The sequence below is a fragment of the Tachypleus tridentatus genome, chromosome 5 (assembly GCF_004210375.1).
Source record: "Tachypleus tridentatus isolate NWPU-2018 chromosome 5, ASM421037v1, whole genome shotgun sequence".
Lineage (NCBI taxonomy): Eukaryota > Metazoa > Arthropoda > Merostomata > Xiphosura > Limulidae > Tachypleus > Tachypleus tridentatus.
In genome coordinates this window covers 55,126,928-55,148,970 of record NC_134829.1, presented here as the reverse complement: position 1 = coordinate 55,148,970, position 22,043 = coordinate 55,126,928, and the positions used below count along the sequence as shown (strand labels likewise).

Genomic DNA, 22,043 nt, shown 5'->3' with positions numbered 1-22,043 from the left:
CTAAAATAAAGCAAAACAAACACTAAGATGATGTTTTTACTGTCCAACAATGTGTCTAAAATAAATCAAAACAAACACTAAGATGATGTTTTTACTGTCCAACAATGTGTGTAAAATAAATCAAAACAAAACAAACACTAAGATGATGTTTTTACTGTCCAACAATGTGTCTAAAATAAAGCAAAACAAACACTAAGATGATGTTTTTACTGTCCAACAATGTGTCTAAAATAAATCAAAACAAACACTAAGATGATGTTTTTACTGTCCAACAATGTGTCTAAAATAAATCAAAACAAACACTAAGATGATGTTTTTTACTGTCCAACAATGTGTCTAAAATAAAGCAAAACAAACACTAAGATGATGTTTTTACTGTCCAACAATGTGTCTAAAATAAATCAAAACAAACACTAAGATGATGTTTTTACTGTCCAACAATGTGTCTAAAATAAATCAAAACAAACACTAAGATGATGTTTTTACTGTCCAACAATGTGTCTAAAATAAATCAAAACAAACACTAAGATGATGTTTTTACTGTCCAACAATGTGTCTAAAATAAATCAAAACAAACACTAAGATGATGTTTTACTGTCCAACAATGTGTAGATGATGTTTTTACTGTCCAACAATGTGTCTAAAATAAATCAAAACAAACACTAAGATGATGTTTTTACTGTCAAAACAAACACTAAGATGATGTTTTTTACTGTCCAACAATGTGTCTAAAATAAATCAAAACAAACACTAAGATGATGTTTTTACTGTCCAACAATGTGTCTAAAATAAATCAAAACAAACACTAAGATGATGTTTTTACTGTCCAACAATGTGTCTAAAATAAATCAAAACAAACACTAAGATGATGTTTTTACTGTCCAACAATAAAATAAAGCAAAACAAACACTAAGATGATGTTTTTACTGTCCAACAATGTGTCTAAAATAAATCAAAACAAACACTAAGATGATGTTTTACTGTCCAACAATGTGTCTAAAATAAAGCAAAACAAACACTAAGATGATGTTTTTACTGTCCAACAATGTGTCTAAAATAAATCAAAACAAACACTAAGATGATGTTTTTACTGTCCAACAATGTGTCTAAAATAAAGCAAAACAAACACTAAGATGATGTTTTTACTGTCCAACAATGTGTCTAAAATAAATCAAAACAAACACTAAGATGATGTTTTTACTGTCCAACAATGTGTCTAAAATAAAGCAAAACAAACACTAAGATGATGTTTTTACTGTCCAACAATGTGTCTAAAATAAATCAAAACAAACACTAAGATGATGTTTTTACTGTCCAACAATGTGTCTAAAATAAAGCAAAACAAACACTAAGATGATGTTTTTACTGTCCAACAATGTGTCTAAAATAAATCAAAACAAACACTAAGATGATGTTTTACTGTCCAACAATGTGTCTAAAATAAATCAAAACAAACACTAAGATGATGTTTTTACTGTCCAACAATGTGTCTAAAATAAAGCAAAACAAACACTAAGATGATGTTTTTACTGTCCAACAATGTGTCTAAAATAAAGCAAAACAAACACTAAGATGATGTTTTTACTGTCCAACAATGTGTCTAAAATAAATCAAAACAAACACTAAGATGATGTTTTTACTGTCCAACAATGTGTCTAAAATAAAGCAAAACAAACACTAAGATGATGTTTTTACTGTCCAACAATGTGTCTAAAATAAAGCAAAACAAACACTAAGATGATGTTTTTACTGTCCAACAATGTGTCTAAAATAAATCAAAACAAACACTAAGATGATGTTTTTACTGTCCAACAATGTGTCTAAAATAAAGCAAAACAAACACTAAGATGATGTTTTACTGTCCAACAATGTGTCTAAAATAAATCAAAACAAACACTAAGATGATGTTTTTACTGTCCAACAATGTGTCTAAAATAAAGCAAAACAAACACTAAGATGATGTTTTTACTGTCCAACAATGTGTCTAAAATAAATCAAAACAAACACTAAGATGATGTTTTACTGTCCAACAATGTGTCTAAAATAAAGCAAAACAAACACTAAGATGATGTTTTACTGTCCAACAATGTGTCTAAAATAAATCAAAACAAACACTAAGATGATGTTTTTACTGTCCAACAATGTGTCTAAAATAAAGCAAAACAAACACTAAGATGATGTTTTTTACTGTCCAACAATGTGTCTAAAATAAAGCAAAACAAACACTAAGATGATGTTTTTACTGTCCAACAATGTGTCTAAAATAAAGCAAAACAAACACTAAGATGATGTTTTACTGTCCAACAATGTGTCTAAAATAAATCAAAACAAACACTAAGATGATGTTTTACTGTCCAACAATGTGTCTAAAATAAATCAAAACAAACACTAAGATGATGTTTTACTGTCCAACAATGTGTCTAAAATAAAGCAAAACAAACACTAAGATGATGTTTTTACTGTCCAACAATGTGTCTAAAATAAAGCAAAACAAACACTAAGATGATGTTTTTACTGTCCAACAATGTGTCTAAAATAAATCAAAACAAACACTAAGATGATGTTTTTACTGTCCAACAATGTGTCTAAAATAAAAAAAAACAAACACTAAGATGATGTTTTACTGTCCAACAATGTGTCTAAAATAAAAGCAAAACAAACACTAAGATGATGTTTTTACTGTCCAACAATGTGTCTAAAATAAATCAAAACAAACACTAAGATGATGTTTTACTGTCCAACAATGTGTCTAAAATAAATCAAAACAAACACTAAGATGATGTTTTTACTGTCCAACAATATGTCTAAAATAAATCAAAACAAACACTAAGATGATGTTTTTACTGTCCAACAATGTGTGTAGAATAATTAAAAAGAAAACAAACACAAAGATGAAGTTTATGCTTTCCAACAATGTGTGTAGAATGAAGCAAAACAAAACAAACACTAAGATAAGGTTTCATAACATCCAACAATGTGTTCTTTCAGCCGTGGGAGCGTTATGTGACGGAGAATCGCACTATTCGTTGGTAAAAAAGAAACCCAAGAGTTAGCGGTGGGTGGTGATGACTAGTTGCCTTCCTTCTAGTGTGTGTGTTTTTGAATTAAGCACAAAGCTTCAGAATGGGCTATCTGTGTTCTGCCCACCACGGGTATCGAAACCCGATTTTTAGCGTTGTAAGTCCGCAGACTTACCGCTGAGCCACTGGGGGGCCTCCTTCTAGTCTTACACTGCTAAATTAGGGACGGGTAGCACAGATAGCCCTCGAGTAGCTTTGCGCAAAATTCAAAACAAACGAAACCAAACCTTTTATAGTTTGTCACTAACACTATTTTCAGTTCAGACCAGTTCAGACTGTGTTAACATGATAGTTGTGTTAATCATGTTTATGTTGTATTTGTTATTCATGTCTATGTTGTATTTGTTAATCATGTTTATGTTGTATTTGATAATGTTTTTCATTTTTTATACTCTTCCAACATAATTTTCAACGTCATCAAAGATGGAAGACCCCTACACTCATGAGTGCCTATTCTTCATAGGCGCAACAAACAGTTTTAAGAGTGTGAAGGGGACGTCTCCCCCTCAATTTTTAGGTAGTTTTATGTTCTACACGAAATTCAAGCACCCATGTTGAAACTTTTACTTTAACTCATTTCGCCATGTAGTCTAGCTATCTATCTTCTGATAAGCCCCCTCCCAGTTCTTTGTATTGATGTGCAAAACACGGGGGTACACAGTGTACCGCATTCCATGCTTACGCGGTAAATTAGCAACAATATTTTAGAAATGTGTTAGAAATGAAATCCATTTTTTCATCTGGTATGTGCGCTGAATGTACATGATTTGTATTATGATTTATGATGTTTTTTAAGAGAGTTTAGAATTATTTATTCATCGGTTGCAACATACATGCGACGCTTTGCCTTCTTATTAAAGGCCTGGCATGGCCAAGCTCGTTAAGGCGTGTGACTCGTAATCTGAGGGTCGCGGGTTCGCGCCCGCGTCACGCCAAACATGCTCGCCCTCCCAGGCGTGGGGGCGTTATAATGTGACGGTCAATCCCACTATTCGTTGGTAAAAGAGTAGCCCAAGAGTTGGCGGTGGGTGGTGATGACTAGCTGCCTTCCCTCTAGTCTTACACTTCTAAATTAGGGACGGCTAGCACAGATAGCCTCGAGTTGCTTTGTGCGAAATTCCAAAACAAACAATCCTTCTTATTAAAACACCACAACGTGTACTCGAAGTAGCTCAAGGTTTTTCATTCTAAAAATAATTTAAAACAACCTGAGAAATAGATATTTTTATTCAATTTGTTCAAGAAAACACTTTAAATTAACAACTTTATTTTCAAAACAGGCAAAATAAGAAAATAGGTGTGGTGGTCTAGTTCTGGAAACGTTATTTTATTAATTTACCATGACAAGACCATTTTGCATGAATGTACGGGATTACAACCATTACGTCAAGAAAAACTGTGAAACGCTGAGGTGTAAGCAGTAATTACTACTTATGTAGGCCTAAAGAATGTATTATGTACTAAAATTCGGCAAAACATACTAGAACTTCCAAATGTTTAAGAAAGTATTTTGGTGCTGAATGTGGGTATGAAGGATATTATAATACCACGACTAAATATTTTAGTAATATTCGAATACTTGTATGCGTAACGAACATAATATCAGTGTTCAACATGGGAGTAAATAACTGACTAGTTGAAGGTATTCCATAAAAAAGGTTTATTTAATAATAGGCGAGGTACACTGTCATCATGTGAATTAGGAACAGGCCTAAGTTTAGTAATTTCATCCTATTTCGTAATTAGAACGTTTGTTATTCAAATTTTATGTTTATTTTGTTGTTTTGCTTTAATAACTTAATAAAAAATATATGAATATGTATTGGTTGTTTTATTGTTTAAAACATCCAACAAAATGGATAAAGGGCTAGCTAGGCCTCAAACGTAACGTTTACATTTACGCTAACACGGTACTACTACTAGGCCTATATCGCTAATCTAAGATTAAAATTCATCATACTAACTCATTTTGAGCACTGTTGTTTTTGCATTCGTTTAGCACTTTCTTACAGCTAAACGTTTGTTTGTTTTTTGAATTTCGCGCAAAGCTACTCGAGGGCTATCTATGCTAGCCGTCCTCAGTTTAGTAGTGTAAGACTAGAGGGAAGGCAGCTAGTCATCACCACCCACCGCCAACTCTTGGGCTACTCTTTTACCAACGAATAGTGTGATTGACCGTCACATTATAACGCCCCCACGGCTGAAAGGGTGAGCATGTTTGGTGTGATCGGGATTCGAACCCGCGAACCTCGGATTACGAGTCGAACACTTTAACCCACCTGGCCATGCCGGGCACAGCTAAACGTACCTTCAGTCTTTCAAACAACGATAAGGACAACGTTTCGCGACTGCACATTTTTAGGCTGTGAGGTTAAGTGAAGCTGTATAAAACGTAAGTGCAGTTCTTTCACTTATATGAAGTAATAACTGTAATTCTACCTATTTACGTGAACCACTTGTCTTACCTAGTAATAAGATTATACGTGCTTGAGCCCTGCTAAAATGTGTCGCATGTGTGACTTCACCATAAGTTTTAAAGTTCTCCAAGGCTAATCTCATTTTTGAAGTATGTTTTAAATAAAGAACATATGTTAAACACTAATTATTTCAAACTAATAATAAAACCAAATAGAATACAATCTACTTCAAAATCCTTTAAATTAAGCAGCAAGGCAGAAACAACTGTGTACTGAATAAAAATAGCTAGCATTAAAACAACTGTGTACTGAATAAAAATAGCTAGCATTAAAACAACTGTGTACTGAATAAAAATAGCTAGCATTAAAACAACTGTGTACTGAATAAAAATAGCTAGCATTAAAACAACTGTGTACTGAATAAAAATAGCTAGCATTAAAACAACTGTGTACTGAATAAAAATATCTAGCATTAAATCAACTGTGTACTGAATAAAAATAGCTAGCATTAAAACAACTGTGTACTGAATAAAAATAGCTAGCATTAAAACAACTGTGTACTGAATAAAAATAGCTAGCATTAAAACAACTTTTAAATGATATATCTCATTAATTGTCTTTCAACCTAGGCCTGACATGGCCAGGTGGGTAAGCCACTCGACTCGTTATCAGAGGGTCACGGGTTCGAATCCCCCCTCACACCAAACATGCTCGCCCTTTATAAAGTGACGGTCAATCCCACTGTTCGTTGGGAACAAAGTAGCCCAAGAGTTGGCGGTGGGTGGTGATGACTAGCTGCCTTCCCTCAAGTCTTACACTGATAAATTAGGGACGGCTAGCGCAGATAGCCGTCGTGTAGCTTTGCGCGAAATTCAAAACAAATCAAACAATACCAAATTATTAAACTGAAAATATGCAAAGTGTTAGTCTAAACATTAAATTTGTATTATAGCAACCCTATAAATGAGGGCCACAGGTTCATAAATTCCTAGTATAGTGTTCAATATTTTATTATTACTTCTTGTCGTAATTAGTTCTTAGTTTTTATTATGTGGGATGTAATAAAACATATATAAAATAGGGAATAAATATTGTTGTTTTAAAATTATAAATAAGGCCACACACATTTTCAGCACACATGAACATGTATACTGGTCTTGGGGTGTTAAGCATAATTTTGTTCTCGTTTGTTCATTTCATAGCGTCGCGCATAACCGTTCCAAATTTTGGTATGAAAGACTAAAGCAAAAGGTATCTAGTCAACACCACCCACCGCCATCTCTTGGGCTTGTACTTCCTCATCAAATATTGGTCACTCCTTATAGCGACGCGCTCAAAGGGCGGAACGTGTTTTTATGTCAATTTTTAGCATATCGCGAATCTTACAGATTCACAAGCTGGACACTCTAGGACACATCCGTTCAAATGTGTGTTCTAATAACAACATAAGTTATCTGATATTACAGATAAACACTAGCTATAGTGGAACTACTAAAGTCAAATGTAAGTTCGTCTAAACGTTTTGTTTTTTTTCTAAACGCACACATAAACCAGGAACATAACCATAGAAAGAAACGCGTTTGTAGGTGCTGCTTGCCTTTGGGTTCATGACTAGAATGAAACAAATCATGTTAACTGGAAGCTGAGAAATCATGTTGAAAGTGGTGTAAGAAGACTATAAGAGGACAAGTGCCTGAGTGGTGAAAATAGATTAGAAGAAAACAATGGTGTATGTTATTGACTCTGGAAAATATGGAAACGCTGAAACCTCTAAAACCATTACTGCTATATATAGCTGTATTTAATATGGAAACGCTGAAACCTCTAAAACCATTACTGCTATATATAGCTGTATTTTTCATCACACTTCATGGATTTTGTATCTGAAAACATATTATGAATAGTGGGGTCAAGCAATTTATTTCAATCAATCAGCACGGCCGACCTGGCCAGGTGGGTTAAGGCGTTCGACTCGTAATCTGAAGGCCGCGGGTTCGAATCCCCCTCGCACCAAATATGCTCGTCCTTTCAGCCGTGGGAGCATTTTAATGTTACTATCAATCTCACTATTCGTTGGTAAAAGAGTTGGCGGTTGGTGGTGATGGCTATCTATCTGTCTTCCCTCTTGTCTTACACTGCAAAATTAGGGACGATTAGCGCAGATAGCCCTCGAGTAGCTTTGCGCGAAATTCAAAAACAAGTAAATAATCACCATCATATCGGGCATAATACTTCAAAACTTCGCGCGAAGGCTAGAAGAGTGGGATTTTCATGTCTTAAACTAAACGTCTACACAACAATAATTGTAAAAGAATCAATATTGATGTAAAGTTAAGATGTTACAGGTTCAACCTTTATTCCAGGATGCTATCGCGCCTTCCCTTGCGCCCTCTTTAGGGAAACATTTGCATTAAATAAACGGGGTTATTTTTTCTTTTGTTTGAATTTGAGGCAACACCACTCGAGCACTATTTGAGCTAATCGTTCCTAACTTACAAGTGATAGACAAGACTAGAAGGAAGACTTTTAATTAGTATTATCCACCACCACTTCTTAAGCTATTTTTTTATCAACAAAAAATGGAATTGGTAGTCACTTTATAACGTTTCAACTGCTAAAATCGTGAGCATCTTCGATAATAAGAAACGATCTGTTTTATTATAACTTGTATAACTGTGTGGAAAAATGAAGGCAAGTACAAAAATACACATAATTTGTTGTTAATGTTTTTCATATTGTATGAATGGTGAAATAGGCTTAAAATATGAGTCGTTGACGTCAAAAGACAAACGTAAATTTTACGTATCTTTGCATAAACATTGTACAGAATGTAACAATAATTTATAATGACTGATACTGAAAACAGATATAAATTTAGTTAATTTTAGTCTAAAATATACTTAGAACATATAGTATTAGTCGCATTTTTTGTTAGTTCACTGAAAACGTATTTGTGTTTTAATAAATGTGTTGTTTTTATTCTTATTGTTTTGAAATATTTTAGAAAAAATAACCCTGTGCTACTGTAGTCTTTGAAATAAATTATGGAAACATTTTATGGGTCTTAAGACGTTTTCCATGATTTTCACACGTGGTCTTGTAGTAAATGTTTCGGGCTTAAGATCGTAAGATCCTGAATTCGAATACTCAACATGCCACACACTTTCAACTGCGATCGTTCGTAAAGAGACAGTTAATAAACCCATTATTCAAGTCGAGAGCTCGGCAAAGCTTGTGGCGGCGAGTGCTGTTGTTTTGTTTCCTCCCCTCTGGTCAGTAGTTCAAACCAGGGATGGCTATACCTGAATTCTTATCAGCCACAGGGCACATTGCGTGTCATTTGTGCGATAAAATACAAAAATATGTTGTTCTTGATGTTTGATATAAAGCACAAAGCTGCATAGCGATTCATAGCGATATACGTCCACAGACTATTGGAGGGGGATTCAAAAATATCTGTTCTAACTCTGAAACATTACAGGTGCCATGTTCGAAACTGGAGATGATACGCTACTGACAGCCTTCAGTACAGCTGTCGACAGTATGAACTCCGAATCGTTCCGACTCTCCAACTTCCGACTCTCATCCATAATCCAACAGCTTGAACAACAGGATAGCTTCCAAGCCTCCAAAAAAGGTAAAAAAAAAATCAGTATCGTATGATACTTCTAGTGTTCTACTTTGCAAGTTTAAGAATTTTCTAACAAGCATTTCTTAGCGAAATTCTTTACACAATCTCATACGTATTGTGACGTCAGTAGGCAGGGTGAAACTTTCAACAACAAAAAGGGTGAGGTACTCGGGTGAGGGTAAAGTGGACTCTATGTTTAAACGTAGAAGATGGTAAAGCAACTTGGTAAGTTCCGGTACCAGTGATTGCCGATAGAATGTTATACCTGTCGATAGGCAAAAATCACCTTTAGAGACCTTTGTCTTAGTCGTTTCTGGTAATCGTAAGATATCGTTTGTGTTTAACTGACAAAATAAAAATCGCACAATAAAAATGCTTTACTTTAAATGATAACAAGAGGGAATCCTCAATAGCTGCAGTACTTGAAATTCTTTTTGGCAGAATTAGAGTAACTTAACCAATGGGGCTCCTGTTTCCCTTTTTATAAGGTATGTTTTTTGCGCCAGTATTACCAAGCGTGGGATGCGTGTTTATCCGATTTGATTCTATTACTCATAAGAATTTCTGCCAGTTTACCCTTAAATTGAAATGATTTCCGGAAGGAGTGTGTGTGTGTGTTTTTCGTATAGCAAAGCCACAAAGGACTATCTGCTCAGCCCACCGAGGGGAATCGAACCTCTGATTTTAGCGTTGTAAATCCGGAGACATACTTCCGGAAGGATTAGAATGAATTAATCTATGAGACTTTGGACGTAGTCAAATACATCAACCGCAAAAGTTTGGACTCCCAAGTAAAATAAAATATTAAATAAATCTCACATTGTCAAGAGATGACAGAGCTTCAAGCTAAAATTATGTATAAATAAATAGATAACCTCAGTCTTTCTATGAGCCGCGACAAAAGTTATTATTGTTATAAACTACAACATTAGTTATTTTCCTTATAGAATGCGATTGGCAGTCTCATTAAATAACTTGACAGGAAGGTGTAGACTATTTCTTTCCAATAATTACGCCCCCTGCTAGTACAACGGTACGTCTACGGATTTAGAATGCTAAAATCAGGGGTTCGATTCCCTTCGGTAGGCTCAGAAAAGGCTCGGCATGGCCAAATAGGTTAAAGCGTTCGACCTGTAATCCGAGGGAAGCGGGTTCAAATCCCCATCGCACCAAACATACTAGCTCTTTCAGCCGTTGGGGACGTTATAATGTGACGGTCAATCCCACTATTCGTTGGTAAAAGTGTAGCCCAAGAGTTGGCGGTGGGTGATGATGACTAGCTGCCTTCCCTCAAATCTCACACTGCTAAATTAGGGACGGATAGCGCAGATAGCCCTCGTGTAGCTTTGCGCGAGATTCCAAACACACCCAACCCATACCGCTGTGTCACTGGGAGCACTTACTGTGAAACACTTTGTGTTCTTACTCTTTACACTTGATTTTGATGTACTAAGTTTCAATTTCGTACCGTCGGCCTATTCTTACCGTAGAACATTTTGTTTTATTACTGTCGGCAATTATCCTTACTGTAAAAAATATTTGTTTTCTTTCTATCGACACGTGGAACAATTCCGTATTTTTGCTGTAGATTTTTTTTTTGCTATCAATATTTGTTATTAAGACGTTTTCGTTTGATTGTTTTTAATGCACAGCTACACAGTTAGCCATCTATGTTCCCTATACTGCGGGGAATCGAACCCTAGACTTTACCATTCTAAATTCATAAACGTATCGCTGCCCCATCGAGGGTCCCCAAAGATTTAGTTATTTTACTATTGACACTTACTCTTACTATAGGATGGTTCGTTTTTGTATAATCCATACTGTTCGTGATATGAAACATTTCGTTTTACTGCCATCGGTCATTATTCTTGGTCTAGTTTTCAGGTGATTACAAAGTTGATCTTTGGGTCTGTGGGTAATCAGTTCGACTTATTAGGACTCATGGTGTAAGAAATTACAGCTCGTTAAATTAAGTTTATTTTTCTCACCCTGAATAACAGGTGCGGTGCTTTGGAATCTGTGACTGGAAACATAACAAACTTACAAGTGATTTGCACGTTCTGTAAGGTACTTCATTTTAGTTTTAAAATTTAAGCGAAAAAGTTAGGTTTTTGTAACGTCCAAAACCATTCTTCATTTTTTTCTTCTAGTGTGTGATCTTCTTGAGAAAGGAGTAGCAGCCATTTTTGGTCCACAGTCAGAAGAGTCCAGTTCAACGGTCCAGTCATTTTGTGACGCTATGCACGTGCCACACATCGAAATCCGGTGGGATTTTCGTACGCACGGAGATAACCATTCCGTCAACTTGTTTCCTTTCACAACGTCACTGAGCAAGGCTTATTACGAATACGTAAAGCATAAAAACTGGAAATCATTCGCGATCGTATATGAAGAGAACGAAGGTAAGTAATCCAATATTTTTATAATTAATAACAATTGATACGTTTTACAGCTTGTTATTAAATTATAAAATATATTTGATGTTCTTTAATACTGTGGTAACGTTGTACTTCTGGGTACAGGTACTTCCAAGTTATCTGGGGAAAATAATTCAGCGTTCTGTTCACGTAACAAACACAAACTTGTTTATTTCCTCCTTCTGCGAGCTTGTACACCGTCACAAACTGTTGTAGGCTTATGTTTCAGAAGACGTTCAAACCTCTCTATCAGTACTAGGTCTAACGTAAAACACATTTGCCCGTACAAAGTAACTCAATAAACCTGATAGCAAACACAGATCTAAACACACTAACTGGTTCAGTTCATCGACGAGGAACAACTCTATGTTCTTTATCGTTCATTATTCACGTAACACCATCATTGTAAGTACATCCGTCTAGCTAACAGATAAGCTAAACATCAAACATATTGCTTAAAACATGGTTTTGTTAGCTACAAATAAAAGTCAGTAAGGTATAAAAATTATTTTGTGTAAGACTTGTGATTGGTAAATGTGGTGTGAGTTATTATTCATTCCGATTGTGATCGTTCTGTTCATCAGCGTTAGTACGTCTCCAGGAGCTCCTGAAAGACCCTTCTATCCGTAAACGCAGAGTGATAGTGAAGCAATTTGTTCAAGGACGAGATTACCGGAAAATTATTAAGGAACTGGGGAGAGCCGGAGTGAAGAACTTTATTATAGACGTCCCTTCTGAGAAGATTAGAACTGTTTTGAAACAAGTAAGTGATCGATTATTCACTGCTAGCTTTTGGAGAGCTTGTCAAATGGATAATCATAGAATATTTTAAAACATCGCGCTCACGACAGGTTAAACAGCCGTCTTCAGAAATAAAATTTGTGTGTGCCTGTTTTCTTATAGCAAAGCCATATCGGACTATCCGCTGAGTCTACCGAGGGGAATCGAACCCCTGATTTTCGCGTTGTAAATACTGTTGTACCAGCGGGGACAAAAATAAGGTTGTTTTTTTTTATATCCGTTGTGGACACACCACACAAAGTCCGTTGTGTAGTTTTGTGTTTTCCTTATAACAAAGCCATATGGGCTATCTGCTGAGTCCACCGAGGGGAATGGAACCCCTGATTTTACCGTTGTAAATCACTAGGCTTATTACTGTACCAGCAGGATACATCTGAAATAAAAGCAATATCTTTATCAACTGATAAAACATGTTTATCTTTAGAAAATGTTAGGTTTTATCAATATTTTAGAAATACAGTACAGTAAGAGTACGTTCATACAAAAAGAGGTTTCCAAGTCGTTTCTGTCAGTTGATTTGCTTGAAAAACCTTACAATTCGAGACAACGTTATATCTATTTTTCGTTTATTAAAATTATTTAATATTTCATGTTGAATTGTAGAAAACATGTTTTTGACGTGTGCTTTTCTGTAGACCCATCAAGTTGACATGGTGTCAAAACTCGTTGTTTATAGTGTCATTTTCTGTTATCTGTAGACCAAGCAAGTTGACATGGTGTCAAAACTCGTTGTTTATAGTGTCATTTTCTGTTATCTGTAGACCAAGCAAGTTGACATGGTGTCAAAATTCGTTGTTTATAGTGTCATTTTCTGTTATTTGTAGACCAAGCAAGTTGACATGGTGTCAAAACTCGTTGTTTATAGTGTCATTTTCTGTTATTTGTAGACCAAGCAAGTTGACATGGTGTCAAAACTCGTTGTTTATAGTGTCATTTTCTGTTATCTGTAGACCAAGCAAGTTGACATGGTGTCAAAACTCGTTGTTTATAGTGTCATTTTCTGTTATCTGTAGACCAAGCAAGTTGACATGGTGTCAAAACTCGTTGTTTATAGTGTTATTTTCTGTTATCTGTGGACCAAGCAAGTTGACATGGTGTCAAAACTCGTTGTTTATAGTGTCATTTTCTGTTATCTGTAGACCAAGCAAGTTGACATGGTGTCAAAACTCGTTGTTTATAGTGTCATTTTCTGTTATCTGTGGACCAAGCAAGTTGACATGGTGTCAAAACTCGTTGTTTATAGTGTCATTTTCTGTTATCTGTGGACCAAGCAAGTTGACATGGTGTCAAAACTCGTTGTTTATAGTGTCATATTTCGTAATCAGTAGACCCATCAAGTTGACATGGTGTCAAAACTCGTTGTTTATAGTGTCATTTTTCGTAATCAGTAGACCCATCAAGTTGACATGGTGTCAAAACTCGTTGTTTATAGTGTCATATTTTGTAATCAGTAGACCAAGCAAGTTGACATGGTGTCAAAACTCGTTGTTTATAGTGTCATTTTCTGTTATCTGTAGACCAAGCAAGTTGACATGGTGTCAAAACTCGTTGTTTATAGAGTCATATTCTGTTATCTGTAGACCAAGCAAGTTGACATGGTGTCAAAACTCGTTGTTTATAGTGTCATTTTCTGTTATCTGTAGACCAAGCAAGTTGACATGGTGTCAAAACTCGTTGTTTATGGTGTCATTTTCTGTTATCTGTAGACCAAGCAAGTTGACATGGTGTCAAAACTCGTTATTTATAGTGTCATTTTCTGTTATCTGTAGACCAAGCAAGTTGACATGGTGTCAAAACTCGTTGTTTATAGTGTCATTTTCTGTTATCTGTAGACCAAGCAAGTTGACATGGTGTCAAAACTCGTTGTTTATAGTGTCATTTTCTGTTATCTGTAGACCAAGCAAGTTGACATGGTGTCAAAACTCGTTGTTCATAGTGTCATTTTTCGTAATCAGTAGACCCATCAAGTTGACATGGTGTCAAAACTCGTTGTTTATAGTGTCATATTTTGTAATCAGTAGACCAAGCAAGTTGACATGGTGTCAAAACTCGCTATTTATAATGTCCTTTCCTGTTAGCTGTAGACAATGTAAGTTGACATTGTGTCCCCCACAGTAGCATAGTGGCATATCTGCGGACTTTCAACGATAGGCACCTGGTTTCGATACCCGTGGTGGACAGAGCACAGATATAACAATGTCTAGTTTTGTGCTTAATTTCAAAACAAGTAAACATGGTATCAAAACTTGTTGTTTATCATGTCAATATTTGTTATTTCTAGGCCCAGCAAGTTGACGTGACGTCACAGCATCTGGTTTGTAATCTCATGTTTGTTATTTGTACGTGCATCAAGTTTGCATGATGTCAGACCACGTGGTTAGTAAATTAATTTCTTACAATGAAAATGACGAATAAAACAGTATACATAATAGCATCAGACACTTAAAGTAATGAAATATTTATGGTAGACCCTTCAAGTTGGCGTGATATCAGAACACGTAGATAGAATATCTGTAGTCCCTTCAAGTTGAGGTGATGTTAGAACACGTTACTAGAGTACCTAATGACTATAATTATTATACCAAACATAATATGCTGCTCACATATTTATTTTCATCTTCCCAGACTATATTCAGTGGTATTGGGTACACACAAGCTACATTCAAAGCTCAATATTAATAAATGTGTATCTCGTTTACTACTGAAACAATAACAGGATTTGCCTCAGAAGAGTTGTCACTGACAACTTTCGTGCATAATTGTAACGATTGTCGGGAAAGCAAATAAATATTTTTATTACGTTTGGGTTTTTAATTAACAAAAATTAATAATTATGAGTCTAATTACATATATTAGTGTTTTGGTATTTAAAGAAATAATAATTATGGGTTTAATTATTATGTATATTTATTTAGGGTGTTAATATTTAAATAATAATAATTATGTGTTCACTTACGTATAATTATTTAGTGTGTCTTGACGATAATGTACTATTTATATGTGTAGTAATTTAAATATCTTGTGTTGGCGTGTATATAATAAAGTATTTTATGTCATTTGTAGGCCCAGCAAGTTGACATGATGTCAGAATATCACAATTACTTCCTTACGTCTCTGGTAGGTTCTTGTCTTTCTCTGTTTTCATTTTTGTCGGCCCGGCATGGCCAGGTGGTTAAGGCACTCGACTCGTAATCCGAGAGTCGCGGTTCCAATCCCATCACACCAAACATGCTCACCCTTTTAGCTGTGGGTGCGTTATAATGTTACGGTCAATCCCTCTATTTGTTGGTAAAAGAGTAGCCCAAGAGTTGGCGGTGGGTGGTAATAACTAGCTGTCTTTTGTCCAGTTTTACACTGCTAAGTTAGGGACGGCTAGCGCAGATAGCTATCGTATATTGTTTGTTTTGAATTTCGCGCAAAGCTACACGAGTAATCTAAGGATCGCGGGTTCGAATCCCCGTCACAGTATAACTCCCCCACGGCTGAAAGGGCGAGCATGTTTGGTGTGATGGATATTCGGCCTAATTTAGTAGCCCAATGGTGATAACTAGCTGCCTTCTCTCTAGTGTTACACAGCTAAATTAGGGACGGCTAGAGCAGATAGCCTTTGTGTAGCTTTGCACGAAATTAAAAAAATAGGCAAATGTTCAGGTGAAATTTTCACATATTACTACGTGGAAATTCTGAACAGTTTTCTGAAAGAAACCTTCATTCTTCTGGGTTGAGGAGAAATGTCGTAACAAAACTCGCTATTCCAATCAATTTATATTTTTGAATAAAGTCCTATTTCTTGCTAAAAAATGCTTGTTTTCTAGTATGATAACATTATGTAACACAAATTTTGTTCCTGGATAGTATGTGTTATTTCTTAATTGCTTAAGTTGTAAAAGTACAGAAAATGGTCATTATTCCCTTCAAACTTTGCTTTTGTGACCTGGATAATGAAATTTAGAAATTAACCTATTTTCTATGTAAAAACGGGCAAATTTGCACATTTTCATTTATATATGGTCTGAATAAACCAATATATGAATCAAGTTATACAAAAATGTTTAGAAGTGAGTAGTTTTTCGAGATTTGCGACTGTAATGTAAATCACTTTCACGTATCAGCCCCCAGATATAGTTTCCCATCATGTTTTCGTTATATGCTTCTTGGTAGCGGCGTTCAAAGTCCAGTATATCTTGGTGGAAGCGCTCGCCTTGCTCCTCTGAGTATGCTCCCATGTTCTTCTTGAATTTATCAAGATGAGCGTCAAGGATATGGACTTTCGGGAACATCCTGCACCCCATTTTGCCGTAGTTCGTCACCAGAGCCTCAACCAGTTCCACACAATTTTCGGCCTTCTGATTGCCCAAGAAGCCCCGAACCACTGCGACAAAGCTGCCTCAAGCTTTTTCTTCCTTCCTACCTTTATTTGTGGTCCAACGAATACACCAGCTTTGAGATTTGTCTCAGACAGCTTAGGTAAGAAGTCTCGAAGGTACTTGAAGTCTGCAGACTCCTTATCAAGAGCTGTGACAAATTGTTTCATAAGACCCAGTGCAATGGTGAGAACAACACCTTCTGGAGGTCTACTAGTGGCTCACACTTGACATTGTGTCTCCCCACAGAGAACTCGGTCTGTTGTGGCTTGTGCTTCCTGTCGTAGTGCACTGCGGTGTACCTTTTGTCCCAAAAGCAAAGATAACAGTAAACTTGGTAAAGCCTCCTTGGAGACCCATCAGGAATGCCACCATTTTGAAGTATCTGATAACCTCCCAGCCATACTCATCATACTTCAAGACTTCTATCAAGGTCTTGACACTGTTGTATTCCTCTTTGAGATACACCGAATGAGCCAGGGGAAGAGACGGATACTTATTACCGTTATGGAGCAGCACAGCTTTGAGGCTATCAATGAAAAGTTCGGGTTACAGACAATTCCAATTTCCTTACACAGACCGGATACATAGTGGCAGAAGCAGAGTCCATCTTGACGAGTGAAGAAGCTTGAAAAATGTTGGTGACGCTTCCTCTGACTTCCACAACATTCTAGAAAGCTCTTGAAAACTCTTGTAAGTTCTTGAAAATTCTCTATCAGTTACTCAGCACTGAATCTACCTGGAATGTTTTGGAAAATGGGTAAATTTGAAAATTTTATTACCCAGATCACAAAAGCAAAGTTTGAAGAGAAAAAAAAAGGTATTTTCCATTTACGTTAGGCATAATCAATTGGGAAATAACACATTCTGCCCAGGAACAAGAAAAAGTAAACATTTTGTTGCATAGTGTAATCCAGGTTATTAAAAATATAAATTTCGTGACCTGTTTTTGGACTGAAAAGATTTGTGTTCAAGCAGAAAGCTACAGAATGGGCTATCTGTCCTCTATCCACCACAGGTATCGAAACCCAATTTCTAGTGTTTTAAGTTCATAGACTTACCGCCGTGTCACCTGAGAGGCAGAAATGAATATAAAAACGCTGTAAAAATACAGTCCATTAATTAATTAGTGGATATTTCTGGATAATATCAAATTATATTTACATTTAATAAATCAGTTTAGTGAATCTGTTTAATTTCACGGTTTCCACATACTTAATAGTTTATCGATTAAACTTCTCTAGTCTTCGAATAACCAAATTACTAAATTACAAACTAAATCCAAACTTGTGTTCAACAGTAGGCCTGACATGGCCAGGTGGGTTAAGGCGTTCGACTCTTAACCTGAGGGTCGCGGATTCGAATCCCCGTCGCACCAAATATGCTCGCCCTTTCAGCCGCGGGGGTGTTATAATGTGACGGTCAATCCCACTTTTCCTTGGTAAAATAACCGCCCAAGGGTTGGCGGTGGGTGGTTGTGACTAGTTGCCTTCCCTCTAGTCTTACACTGCTAAATTAGGTGCGGCTAGCGCAGATAGCTCTCGAGCAGCTCTGCGCGAAATTCAAAAGCAAACAAACGGGTTCAACAGTGACTAGCACTTACTAGTAATAGGATGCAATATTATTGAATAATAATTTGACTTGTAACAACTCATAACATTGAAAACATGTGTGTGTGGGGCGTATCAGTTGGTTGGAATGCTAAACTGAATACAAGCATCCATACTTATCTTCCCGTTGTTATAATTTACGCTCCGCATTTTTATACATTGTGTGTGTAATAAGAGTGAAGGTCAAATCTAATTATTTTGTTAAATTAGCCCAAAAGCTAACAGTGGGTACCGTTAGCTATTCTGTAGGAAGTAGGTGCAGATAGCCCTTGTGTAATTAATTGTTCAGGTAAAACCTTCTCTAAAACACGTGTCTTTTCCCTGTTTAAGGCTTGCATAAATATAATCGTGTTGATTATAATAGCTTGTGAGTGAAAGTAAAGAATACTGTCGCGTGAACAACATTATATCCAGTTTTACGAGGCTTTTCTCTCAATACCAAGTTCACCAGAGCGGTTTGGATTCGATAGACATAGTAGACACTATACATACCATTACCTGCTTGAACAAACAACTTGGTTGAATTTTTATTTCACGTTTTAACGGATCGGTTTGGAATGTCAATGATTCTCATCATGAAATACTTACTTTAGGACCTTCACACCGTCGATTTGAAGGACTTCCAATATGGTGGTACTAACATCTCTGCGTTCAGTTTAGTTGACGAGAAAGGACAACAGTACATCAACTTCCTTCGTAACTGGAAGACAGGATATCCTGGGTTGGACAACGAGAACTCAAAGCCAGCTTTAAAAGTAAAAAACTTTGTTAAAACTTCCAATGTTAAAAATACTTTTTGTTCAGGTGGACTGGTAAATGTGAGCAGTATATTTCTCATATTTTAAAGGATGATATTGGTAATGTGGTAAGTTATAGTTTCTCAAACTTTAGCCAAGTTTGTTTGGTAAATCATGGGTTATTGGATTTGTGTTTCAATTTGACTTGCAATTTATTTTTACGAAACTTAGTAGTTTTAGTAAAATAATTTTAGTTATACTTTTAAATTATTATCTCTTGGTGTTGTAACATACTTTAGTGTCCATTAAAATATAAAACAACATGTAAAATGAACAAGTTTTGTGACATCTATGTTATAACATAATATTGCTGCATCATTAGTGTCCATTAAACATGAATGTGACATTTCTATCATTCGTGTCCATTCGAACAGAGATGCGCAAATATTTTTATGACAATACCTCCTCATTTTAAACACGTTTCATTTTCTCGCAAACCGTATAAATTATACGTTTTATTTTCTTTTGTTAATATTGTGATATTACAGTAATATCTGTACGGTAGTTGTAGAGCTTAATTTCAGATTTGTACTTTGAGACGTCACTTGTACGTTCGTACAGTCTGCGCATGAAACCTGCATCATTGTTACCTTTTATAAAGATTCACATCAACCAGTTCACAAAGTAACCGTTAACCTGTTCACAAACTTACCATTAACCTGTTCATAAGATAACTCTTAACTTTTCACAAAGTTACCATAAGCTTGTTCACAAAATAAACAATTAACCTATTCACACAGTAACCATTGGCCTGTTCACAAAGTAACCATTAGCCTGTTCACACAGTAACCATAAGCTTGTTCACAAAATAAACAATTAACCTATTCATACAGTAGCCATTAAATGTTTTTTCTTACATGTAAGAGTAGCTTTGTAACTCAAACTTCACTGCATTGGAGATAAAACGAGAATATAAGAAGTTTGATGACATGTGGACATTTGTGACGTTTCAGTAATATTATGTATCACTTAGTAAGTGTATAGGCCTTGTTGATAGTGTAACGATTATTTATGGCTGTTGCCCAATATCTTCATTGTGTTAGATAACGTAACACGTGTTGTACTTTGATGGTTCATACCACGTATTTTTCTCTGTGCTATCAAATTATCGTTTATGTTCTGTTAATTATAGACAAGACAAATGAAGTACTGAAGTAAAAGCTTTGGTTAGATCAGTTTTGAAATGTGTGCATAACACATTATCAGTTACTTAAAATGGCTCTGAATTTGTAAATTGGAATAATATTAATTTGTCAGACAAATCTTCCTATAATGTAATACATTCCTCTTATAATCACGTCTTGTGCCTTTGCTATGCCCCTTACTTCAGCGATCCTAGTCTATGATTCGTAGGGTATCTCTGGTAGCTCATGGAAGACTGAATAATTACGGTAAACAGTGATGTTGTGACGTCATTGTGACCTGCCGATAAAAAACGACGGTTTGTTTGTTTGTTTTTGAATTTCGCGCAAAGCTACTCGAGGGCTATCTGCGCTAGCCGTCCCTAATTTAGCAGTGTAAGACTAGAGGGAAGGCAGCTAGTCATCACCACCCACCGCCACCTCTTGGGTTACTCTTTTACCAACGAATAGTGGGATTAATCGTGACTTTATGACGCTCCCACGACTGAAAGAGCGAGCATTTTTGGTGTAACGGGGATACGAACCCACAACCCTCAGATTACGAGTCGCACGCCTTAACCCACCTGGCCATGCCAGGGCCCAAAAAAAGATTATCAATAAAAAGTTTGGGAACAACCGATTATTTCGTCTAGAAATTGTCTCTGCTACACTTAATCTAAGTTCAACATTATCTTTTGTCTTGAAAATTAATGTTTTATGAGTTATTACTATACAGGTATACTTCAATACGTGAATAACTATATTCTACTTCGAGAAATACATATGTATATTGTATATAGGTATATAATATTTCTATGCTGATGTCATTGTTGTTGTTTTTAAGAATTAAGTGAAAAATAAGACCAAGACCAGTCCGTGTAAAGATAACGAGTTAAGTTATTTCTTCATGAACGTTTCAACACACATGTACACTTTTGAATCTCTTGTAGGCCTACATTATCAAATGTGTTTAAGCAAAAATACCACTCTAACTGTACTACTACTAGCGTAAAAATACACTTTGCTCTACGTTTTCACAGCTGATCGAACAAGTAACTGCATAGTCACTTTAACCAAGACTAATCAAGGTACTTCACTGAAATTATTCCAACACCCAGAAAGCGTGGAAGCGGGCTGATTAACTACTGAGTAATTAAAAACGAAACACTAATTACAACTCAATAGTCATTAACTGTTTACTTCTGAACTATCTACTTTTAATTATATCTCTATTGCAGTTTCTAGACACTTCACAAAATCTCTCGATCATGAAGATTCCCTAATATTCTAAGACTTACTTTATCTTAGGCCCGGCATGGCCAGGTGGATAAGGTACTTCACTCTTAATCCGAGGGTCGCGGGTTCGAATCCCTGTTCTACCTAACATGCTCCCCCTTTCAGCCGTGGGGGCGTTATATGTGATGGTCAATCCCACTATTCGTTGGTAAAATATTAGCCCAAGAGTTAGCGGTGGATGGTGATGACTAGCTGCCTTCCCTCTGGTCTTACTGCTAAATTCGGGACGGTTAGCGCAGATACCCTCGTGTAGCTTTGCGCGAAATTCAGAACAAACAAACAATACTTTATCTTAACGTGATGTGCCCTCTAGATGACATCTAAGACGATATAAAACTTAAAGAGAACAAAGAGATGCGTCAGTCTACTTAGGCTGTTCTATTCATTAAACTGTGGGGGGAGCCAGTCCTTATAATTCCAATATTCATTAAACCTTAACTTTACATCATCCGTCACATCTGAAGTCAGTTCATTCCAAAGACCACATACCCTATTAGAAAAATAGA

General features: G+C 36.0%; 1 protein-coding gene and 1 long non-coding RNA gene across 2 annotated transcripts in view; one reads left to right on the top strand and one right to left on the bottom strand.

The window, feature by feature from the left end:
• The window catches only part of LOC143251201 (glutamate receptor ionotropic, kainate 2-like), a 44,500-nt gene that overhangs the window by 5,092 nt on the left and 17,365 nt on the right, over positions 1-22,043 (top strand). Inside the window, exons 2-6 of the mRNA XM_076502625.1 lie at positions 8,979-9,134; positions 11,282-11,533; positions 12,133-12,311; positions 15,413-15,466; positions 18,917-19,078. Coding sequence (XP_076358740.1) covers positions 8,979-9,134; positions 11,282-11,533; positions 12,133-12,311; positions 15,413-15,466; positions 18,917-19,078 — 803 coding nt within the window. The remainder of the gene's footprint in view (positions 1-8,978; positions 9,135-11,281; positions 11,534-12,132; positions 12,312-15,412; positions 15,467-18,916; positions 19,079-22,043) is intronic.
• Positions 12,306-21,813, bottom strand: LOC143251202 (uncharacterized). Its single transcript, XR_013028534.1, has 3 exons — positions 21,540-21,813; positions 18,912-19,070; positions 12,306-12,722 (listed from the first exon to the last, which is right to left on the bottom strand). It is a non-coding gene; the product is annotated as an uncharacterized LOC143251202 (long non-coding RNA).